We start from the raw sequence: 10,099 nt of genomic DNA on the forward strand, positions 1-10,099 counted from the left end.
TATTTAATTTTCTAAAGTTTTTGTAATTGTATAGCTGTTTATGTAGTAGTGTGAAGACTGAGTACTTTGAGCAATTTCTCTTTTTCTGTTGAACAAAAGATAATTTATTTTAAACTTGATCTCATTGGTTAAGCATATACGTTCATTTCTTGAGCTCAAATGACACATCCTCTTGGAATTTTTGCTTTCTATTTAGCAACTACTTTGTTCTGATAATCTGTCATCTTTGATTTGTTTAGCCTTATAAACAAAGATTAAAAAATCTCAAAATATTTGCATAAATCACCTTGAACTTCTGACTTGTGTCCTTTTTTAAAAGGAGAAATCAGTTATGAAACATACAACTTCGTTCATATTTTACTAGCCTGTCAAGAAACCTAACAATTGACTGTAAAACTATATTAAAAATATTTTGGTTTTTTAAGCCCTTTTTAAATAAAGTTATGGAATAATATATTTTTATAAACAGTTAATGACGTTCCAGTACTTAGAACCACTTACTCTCTGTGATGTGGTCATTTTTGCTGAGTGGTTTCCTGCTACATTTCTGAGATACACTAGCAGACTGCTAGATTACCTTTGTGCAGTTTAGGTCAAAAATTTTCACAGAAAGAACATGTTCCTAGAATTAAGTTACTCAGTCTCCATGTCTGCCTATATTAATAGTTTGACTCTTGTTTATTTTAAGAGTTCAAAACCATAACATTTGTATTCATTTTGGAATTTACTAAAATTTATTCATATTCTTCCATTTTGAAAATGGAATTTCCAATCTTTTCAGGATATTACCTATTTATATAAAATACATGTGTGTGTATATAACATTTTTAAAGCAGAGTTGGCATGTAGTGTCTGAGGAAGCAAAGTGAAAGTAACATGCAAGATGCATGTAATTCTCATCAGATTCAGCATAGCTCAGCAACATACCTGAACTTTTTAGTATTAGAGAGTGCATTTGCTTCTGCTCCTGGTGAAATATTAGTTCAAACCATTACTGCCTTCTTTTGTAATAGTAGCTAGAATTTAACAGATTGGTGCAGTTCTTTATTTCACAAATTTTGCATCTCAGACAGTAAAACTTCGAAAGAAAAGAACAGCTAGGAGAATAATGAATTTTTAGTTAGTAGGAGGTTTCACACGGAACTTTTCAGTAACACATTTGAAGTCAATCTGAAAGTGATATGGCTGTAATGTGAATCTTGTGGTTTTCACTTAAGGCGATGAGGAAGGGTCTCCTGGATGTACTTCCAAAGAATTCATTAGAAGATTTGACAGCAGAAGATTTCAGACTTTTGGTTAACGGCTGTGGTGAAGTAAATGTGCAAATGCTAATCAGCTTTACCTCTTTCAATGATGAGTCAGGTATGAAATAACTTATTCAGAAACAGAGTTGCAGGGATAACTTAACATTGTTTGTTCTGTCTGGAGTAGAGTTACCAGCGTTAAACTTAAACTACCTCTTCAAATTTGACATCAGTTAATAAGACACTGAAAGTCCTAATAAAATTATTGCTGTGTTTTTTACATATCTTTGAAAATATTTACCTTCAGTTGGTGGGGGGGGAAGCACATTTTCCAACTTTGCTGTCACTTGATGTTAAATACAAGGATTGTATTATTGGTAGCATATCTTTCCTTCTGAAAGTTTTAACCTAACTTTAGAACTAAAAACATGTTGGATGCAGTCTAATATTTTTTACATAATTTTTAAACAGTATGTGGCTGTTATTAGGCTTTTGGGAGGAAAGGGATGAGAGTTGTACTGAGGTGTGTCAGAGTTAGCCTTTACATTTGAAACTACATGTATTGGTTTTGAAATTACTACTGTCTCCAATATCAGGACTTTATGAATGAGATTGTAGCTGAGATCATTTTGCAGTACATGTAAAACAGATCTCTTAATATTTATTGTCCAGTGTACTAGCTGAATTATATATATCTTTTATTTCACACAGGAGAAAATGCTGAGAAGCTTTTGCAATTCAAGCGTTGGTTTTGGTCCATAGTTGAGAAGATGAGTATGACAGAAAGACAAGATCTAGTAAGTTGTCCATTCCCAGTGGAAACAGGCAGAAGAACTAGAATAACTTCGGCATTGTTACTGTTTTTAACTGTGTCTACCTGCAGAGACTTTTTATGTGAAGAGGTAAGGTATCAGAGCAGGGTAGTAGGGTTTGATTAGACCTTCTGGAAACTTCAGGTGTGAATCCTGGACCTTCTGGCAACTGCAAGTAAGCGTGGTGTGTCCTTATCCGCATTCACAGGTCTCTTATGGAAGCATAGTTACAGTCTCTGCACAGTTGTTCTTAAGCTGAGTAACTGTGGTTAGCCAGCTGTGTTGTGGGTTAGTAGGGTTTTGAGGTTGTGTTCTCTTCCTGGATCATATACTCTCCTGACTTCCGTGTATCCTGAGGGCGACACCTGTGTCCTCTCTGTAAGATGTCAGTAATGATACTGTCTCCTTCTCAGAGCCCTTTAGGAATAGCTGATGAGAAGCATGAAAGAGCAAGATACTGTTCAGGGGGCTTCATTTTTGAAAACTTGCCTGTAAATTGTATTCATTGTACGCTTCTTAAAACTTATTTGCTTTTGTATTTTGTATTGATGGCAGTCACCATTTTCCCAGATGGATTTGGGGACATTTCATTTACTGAGGATCTGTTGATACAGGATCATTTTGAGTGCTGCCTTTATCAGTTTTAACAGAAGTATATAATAGAATGAGCAGTTGAGGAAAGGAAGTGAAGGAAGCTACTACAAAAGCATGTATCATGACCACTGAGTTTAGTTGGCATATTGAACAGAATGTAGTTATGATCAAACTTGCTGTGACTCTGCAGTTCTTCTTTAACCTATCCCTACGCAACATGTAGGCAATATGAATTTTAGCCTTGTACAGCAAAATGTTAAATGATGTCTTCTTTTTTCAGGTTTACTTTTGGACCTCAAGTCCATCATTGCCTGCCAGTGAGGAGGGATTCCAGCCTATGCCATCAATCACAATAAGACCACCAGATGACCAACATCTTCCTACAGCAAACACTTGCATTTCTCGCCTTTATGTCCCACTCTATTCCTCTAAGCAGATTTTGAAACAGAAATTGTTACTCGCCATTAAGACCAAGAATTTTGGTTTTGTGTAGAGTATAAAAAGTGTGTATTGCTGTGTAATACTACTAGCTAAGTTTTGTAGATTTTTCCATTTGTCTATAAAAGTTTATGAAAGTTAATGCTGTCATACCCCTGGTGGTACTTTAAAGAATTAAATGCAAACATTCCTGTACTAAATTTGTAACGTAAAGGCCTAAGGAGCACTGGCAATATCTGATTGCAACAGTTTGCTAGTCAATAACTCCTTTGCCTAACCCCAGCCAAAGATGACAGCAGAACAATATAATTTACACTGTGATTTATCTTTTTGCTGAGGGAAAATATGTAAAATGTTCTGAAAATTCACTGCTGCCTTTGTGGAAAGTGTTTCAGCAAAGGTTCTTGTATAGAGGGAGTAGGGAATTTCGAAATAAAAAATTAAGTATGTTCTGTGTTTTATTTTAACTTTTTTTTATGGTGTTTAATTTGTGGTTGGCTGCAGTTGTGTATCATGTATATTGAACTTGTAAAAAGTTCCTGACAGCTCAGATCCCAGAGTTGGGATCGTTCACTTATGAAACCACTTTCATTGCAATTTTTGTTCTGATTGCATTGAACTCTGGCGTATCAGATACCATCACTAATATTTTGCATGTAATCTGTACCTTTAGTGTTTTGGGGGTTTTTTTTGTACATATGATGAGGCCAATGCACAGTATTTCATAGTTCACAATCAACATTTTTGTATCCCTGTTTCAGTGAACAGACAGTCAGGAGATTGTTCCACTACCAGTTCTAACCCAACACTTGTACTACGTTATCTAACTATGTAAACTCAGCCTGGGCACTTTCTGGTAACTGTAAAATGTTTATAAGATCATGATTATTGAAGATACATTTTGGAAAACTTTAATGTTCGTGAGCAGCTTAACTTCTTTTGTATCTAGCCTTTTTTTAAGTATCTTGTTACAGTTTTTTAATAAAGAAATTGCAGACAAAATACCAAATCATACTGAAGAAACAATAGTTTTTATTTATTTAGCCATTTATACTTTAGCGAACAGCATACAATAAACATAGTTGTTTGTTAAAAATCTGAATTTTGTAACTGAAAAATTGACCTGCAGAAGACATTCAGCCCACATTTTACAGTTAGCAGAGAATCCTGAATGAAACAGGCCAGGCAACCCCTTCTTTTCACAGAATTGGTTTGAAGGGAAAGTGGCTTGTTCTGAAAAATCTCAAGGTAATTAGGTTAGAATAAAATTCTCAAACTGCATTGTAGTGGGTTCTACTGTATGTTCACTTTTGAAGTGATTGGTTGCTTTTGGGGAGGGCAGTCTTTTACCATAACCTAGGATTTGTTTTCCCTAATGCTTGAGAGATTTTTGAGAGTTAGGAAGTGATTAGTAAAGGAAGGAGCTACTTTTTCTGTGTCAAAACAAATTTCTGAAAGCTTAGCAGACTGATGTATTGAAGGTTAAGAGCTTTTGTGGTGGTGATATTCTCCCTCTTTCTTGCTTCTCCAACCCCATGAGTCCATGTTAGTGATTTTTTTTTTTCCCCCCCTCCTTTTGTTGGGAATGTTTTGTTGGGAATCTGAGTGGAATTCACCTTTGCCAGAGCTCCACTGGGTTTTCCTTTCTGTCAGTTAGTTGAGGATGACCAGAAGTTACCTACAGCTGTGATTTTCAAAAAAGCCTCTTTTCATCCTTTATTTAGTTGCTAGAGGTATGGAGGACAGTTGAGATGAGAAATTCTGATCACCAGTTGCCAAATTGATGCTGAAAATCCTGTTTTCTAAATAAGACTGACTGTTTCAGGCTTGTGTAGTTAAACTGCAGATAAATCACGTAAACAGATGTAGGATTATTTCTGCGTGTACTAATACTTCTTAAATCAATTGTCCTAGAAAAGGATAGTTTCAATGTACAAGGATAGGAGTCTATTCTGGATTTCCTGTTGTCACCTCCAGTGTATCTTAAGTTCAAAACTGTATCAGATTTTACTATGCTAGTATCAATTTAAAATAAAAAGCGGTACAGCTACACAAGTCTAGATATAGGTGTATTAGTATAGAGAAAATTTACACTGGTATGGCTATTCTCATGTACTAAGGAGGATAGTTACAAAGGTACAAAGCAACATATACCTTATGCCTGGATTTCTAACTGGTGTAATTATTTCCATTACCAAAAACGCCTCTAACTGAAATGTGTCAAGTTAGTAGAAAGCAACAAAAGAAACTGTTTAGAATAGGCATCAAATTTACAGTCTGTAAAATAAAGGTCCCTCCCTCACAAAGCTTTGTGAGACTTGATGTATTAAAAAGTATCCAAGGCCCTTGGATGAAAGGCCATATATAAATGTAAAGTACTGTGTGTATATATATATATATATGTATTGTGTGTATATGTATATAAGTGTATGTGTATGTATAACATATAAATATATGTTATATGTATATATATTTCTGTATATAGCTTAAACATTTTTTAAGTCCTGTAATGTATAGCTAGACAAAAATTATGCAGATAACTCACAGTAGCTCACCATATATACACACACAAAGCATTCTGATAAGTGGAGAGGGAATCTAGAATGATTTATGCTGTCGTCATTGACTTGAAATGTGTATGTAGCTTTATAAATAGCTTTTTTCCTCTGTATGGTATATTTAAACTATATCAAGATTTTAATAAGAAAAATGTTTATTAAAATCATACACCTCATTTCCCTTTGACTTAAGCCCTTCTGTTAGTTCACTTCTAAGATGTGGTAGAGAAATTAGTTAAAGGAAAATTTTGTAATGTTTACATTTTTTTAATAGTCTAAATCCTTAGCTGTTCATAACTGCTGAAGTAAGAGATGAAGGTAGCTACTAATAAAATGTTATCACCAACTACTAGCTAGTTCCTCTCCTGAATCTAGGGAAAACTGACACCTTTAGTGCTGACTTCCATAGCTAATTCTCAGCATTGGTTTCTGTTCCGTAGCTAACTGTATCCAGCACAGAAGGTAAATTGCTTGCTCCAGCTTTGTTAGTTTTCCAGAAGTGAAAACTTGTATGGGCTTGTAATCAAGTGGCCTTTCCCATCTGTTTGGTTTGGGAGTTACTTTGCTTTCCTGCAAGATAGTCATTGCAAAATCTGTAAACTGGCAAATTTGTGAATCAAAGCAATACCCTTTTTTTACAGCAGCAGTCGTTCAGGGAGGGAGAGGAAAGGAAATTTTCCTCATCTCTTAAACTGTGTTTATCTTTGTGTAATTTGCACAGTTGCATACAGACCTGCTGTTTTTTGAAAGTTTGCTTCCACATGCGTATCCAGAGAGAAGTGCATAGAGCGCAGGGTGTGAGCCTTTCCTCAGTAGCTGGGGTGCAGGTGGGAGCGGTCCCCCAGTCACCACCAACAGCCTCCCTTGCGGTTCTGCTGCTCCCGGGGAGCCCTAATTCAGCACACCTCTTCGGCGTTCTTAACACCACGTCAAAGATTGTTCAGCAGATCAGTGGTAACCTTCTCGGAGGAAGCTTACTGCTGTTCTCCTTCAACTCCCTTTTTCTAGTGTTCTTACAACCTGTGGATCATGTCTCTGTGTGTGAATCTGTAAATGCCATTCTGAGCTTCTGTGTCTGTACTCTTTGCTTCATTGACACTTGCATTTCTCAGGCTTCCTCTCTAGGGCAAACTACAGATACCTAGTTTAGTAGCTTTGATTCCCTTTCTCTTTTCAAGCTTCGTATGATTTGACTGTTCTGAACTCTTCAGTTTGCCTTTTTAATAACAGGTCTGCCGGAATCGAATAGGAAATTTTGCAAGTCTGGATTAACTGGATTTCAGTGCGTGTGGCATCTGCTTATCCTGAAGTCTGAATGTCCACGCACAGATTGAAATGTATAGGTGAACTGGTCATGTGAAAGCTTCAGTGACTATCGGGAACTCGCAGTGCTAGAAGTTCCCCCATGGTCTGTGTGGGGAGGACACGAACAGGCTTCACAACTGGAATCTGGACTTCATCATGGTGTAGTCCTTGCCCGGCAGCACTTCCTAGCATCATCAGGAGCACTGATGGGCCTTTTCCTAGTTGGAAATTGCTTTTGTGGTTTTCATTTGCAGCTGTTTGAATATCTTATTATTGAGTAGATTTGCTGAACTGAGAAGCGCAGAGGGCTTTTAATTTTTTATATGTCTTTTAAGGATTTTCTATGGAGTTGTCTTTAAGAGGATAACTTCATGTCTTGCTTGAAACACAAGCTTGTGAGACTCCCCCCCCCCCCCCCCCCCCCCTTTGTCTATGGCTTGCTTAATATAAAGGGGTTTTGTCTTTAAATATCACCACAAGTTACTATTACAGTAATATACCATTTAGTACAGCAAGCAGCAGATTGTTGCTCCCAAGTGTTTCGGGACTTCTTTCCATAATGGTGAAACTTTTCACTATCCCTTGTCCAGTGACAACAGCAGCTAACACGAGTGTGTATGTTTGAATACTATAGTCATGCAAACCTATTGGAAAATAGACTGCTGCCACAAGCTCTGATAAGGTTTCTCTGTGAGGAGAGTCTTTTAAGAAAATAGTTGTTTTGGACATACTGAAATTAATCATAAATTGATTTTCATACAGTGAACAGTTTTAAGCTGAAAAAGAGGATTTTCACTTTCTTATAAATGAAAATTCTTCCAATTTACCTGAAATGGCATTCTTCATATAAAAAATGGTATTTAGAAAGCATTTTTAAAAGGCAGCTAAGTATTCCCAAAATAAGTAAAATCTCTTGGGGGATGGAGGGAAGAGGCATTGTAGTTCAAGCTGTGATGATGTGATGACTCCATTTTGGCTGCCTTAGTAGATAAAATTTTGGGACATACTTTGTATCAGTAACTTACTTTGCCTTGCCATGAAAGTGTCCTTTGCCCAAAAAGTTGTAATTGATGTGACTACCGATTACGTTTTTTTCATTGCTTTTATTATTTTCAGAGCTACTAAATGCAGCATGAACTTGCAGGTAGTTCTCATTCACATCTATCCAAAGGAGAATGTGGACAAGCTGCCTTTTTTTTTTTTTTTTTTTTTGAGTTGGATCAAAATTACTCCACTGTACATTTGGAATGCAAAGCTGTGCTAGTAAACCTGTAAGGCCTGGGTCTGTCCCACCATGTACTAAAGCTGTGTGCTGCTGGTGCTGCACCTCCCTTAATTGTAATTAGCAGAGCGAGAGAGCTGTTGTGAAGCCACAGGCCACCCAGCCGGAATGCCTGTTCTGGGGTGCTGCCTTGCCGCGGGTCTGCTCCCCTCCCTGCTGTGGAGTGCCCTGCACCTCCAGGAAGTGCTGCCACGCTTTCAGGACGTGACAGTGGATGTTATCCAGTGGATCAGAGTCCCTCCCCATGCAGAAACACCTCCTCAGCTCCTAGCGCTATGTTGTGAGCAAGTGCAGGTGAGGGACCGTGGGGACCCGGGCAGGCCAGCTGCCGCACCACCAGGCAGTTAGGAGCTAAGGAACAACCACAGCTTCCACCACCCATTGGAGAGCTTGTTCTAAAAATGGCATTGTACAGCTGAGTAGTAGGAAATTTTGCAAAATCATGCATAATGCTACACTTCATATGTATGTTTATTCTGCTTGTAAGCTATTTTACAGTTCCACAGTGCTTTTCTGTATTTCAGTATCACGTACATGATGTAATTAATTTATATAAAACAAAGTTAACAGAAAGTTGGTGGATTTTTGTGGAGGTGCAAGAACAGCCAACTGCTGTTTTGTTAATCCTTGTGGTACATTTCCTTTGCGGTATTTTTCCTTTGTATATTAATCTTTAGGTACCATGTAAGTAGATATTTGCTGTGCATTTATAAAAGGGCAGGTGTGACTTTAAGTTATCCCCAAATACTTGAACGCCTTTCTGTTGCTAATTATATTAATTTGTGGTAGTTCTTAAACTTTGTCAAATATTCATTGGGACAATCCATGATTTGGGGAATTTTGAAACAGCAGCCAGGATAATTAGGTTTAGGGGCTAAGACAGCTGATAGGTAGGTCAGTGTTCTTTAATATGATTTGTGTGCTTGAGCTTTTGGCCCAGAAACTCATGTCTCCCTCAGTACACTCTACATTACACACACCAATGGGTCAGCTGAGTTCATCACTCAGTGTTCTTCTAATCGTTTGCTCTGGACAAAATAGTGGAATCCCTGGTATTTGGTACGCCAATGAGTGGAGCTGTTGTAATAACACTCGAAGGCTGGTAACAGCAGGTGTTGTTAGTGTAAAACCATCTTTTCTCATTTACTGTTTGTGTGTTTCTGGTGTCCTGTTAGGAACTTGCTGCTTAGGCATGTGCTTCTGCTCCTCAGAAATCTCACTGGAAGAAAGCCAAAGCTGTTCTCATGCTTAGGACCAGCATGGTTGCCTCTGCCACACAGATCTTGCCACTGAACCTTCCTCACCCCCTGCCCCAGTCAGGTTTGAGCTCCTCTCACAAGGTGTAAAAAAGCTGCAGGACACAGATACTGTTCAGAAGAGCCCAGCTGGCCTGGCTTCCACTTCCCATGCTTGGGAAACAGGGAGAGGGCAGGTCTCAGTCACTCTGTGGTGGCCAGGTGACTTTAAAAAAAAATCAGAAATTCTTAATGACAGAGAACTAACACCACTGGAGGTTACCCTTCTGGAAAAGGACACCAGAACCCCTCAAAGACCATACCTATGCATTATGTACCTTCCCTGGCTGTGGGGTGCTTAGGGATGTCTGGCCAGCACTTGGACTGGGGAGCACTGGGCAGTGATCGCAGGGTGGTGCACAGTGTCTACACACTTGTCTCCCTTGGGGAACGCCAGGCTTCCAGGTCCTCCTCCTCCTCCTGAAGGGCCAACCCTGGGCTCTGGGGCATTTGTCTTGGCCTCTGAAGAGTGGCTTAGTCCTGCTTGTGTGCTCATAAACTTTTAATTTCTCACTCACTGGTGTTTACTTTCAGATTTGTGTCTTTGTTTTCAGGTCTTCATGACAAACCA

At 38.3% G+C, this 10,099-nt stretch overlaps 1 protein-coding gene across 15 annotated transcripts in view; it reads left to right on the top strand.

Moving 5' to 3' along the window:
- Positions 1-3,537, top strand: part of UBR5 (ubiquitin protein ligase E3 component n-recognin 5) — a 90,366-nt gene extending 86,829 nt beyond the window's left edge. For all 15 annotated transcript variants that reach the window (XM_074814411.1, XM_074814437.1, XM_074814457.1 and 12 more), the window contains 3 exons: positions 1,218-1,362; positions 1,956-2,041; positions 2,931-3,537. In XM_074814411.1, coding sequence (XP_074670512.1) covers positions 1,218-1,362; positions 1,956-2,041; positions 2,931-3,143 — 444 coding nt within the window. In that variant the 3' untranslated portion in view covers positions 3,144-3,537. The remainder of the gene's footprint in view (positions 1-1,217; positions 1,363-1,955; positions 2,042-2,930) is intronic.
- The last annotated feature ends 6,562 nt before the right edge of the window (positions 3,538-10,099 follow it).

This window comes from Strix aluco, chromosome 1 (genome assembly GCF_031877795.1).
Source record: "Strix aluco isolate bStrAlu1 chromosome 1, bStrAlu1.hap1, whole genome shotgun sequence".
Classification (NCBI taxonomy): domain Eukaryota; kingdom Metazoa; phylum Chordata; class Aves; order Strigiformes; family Strigidae; genus Strix; species Strix aluco.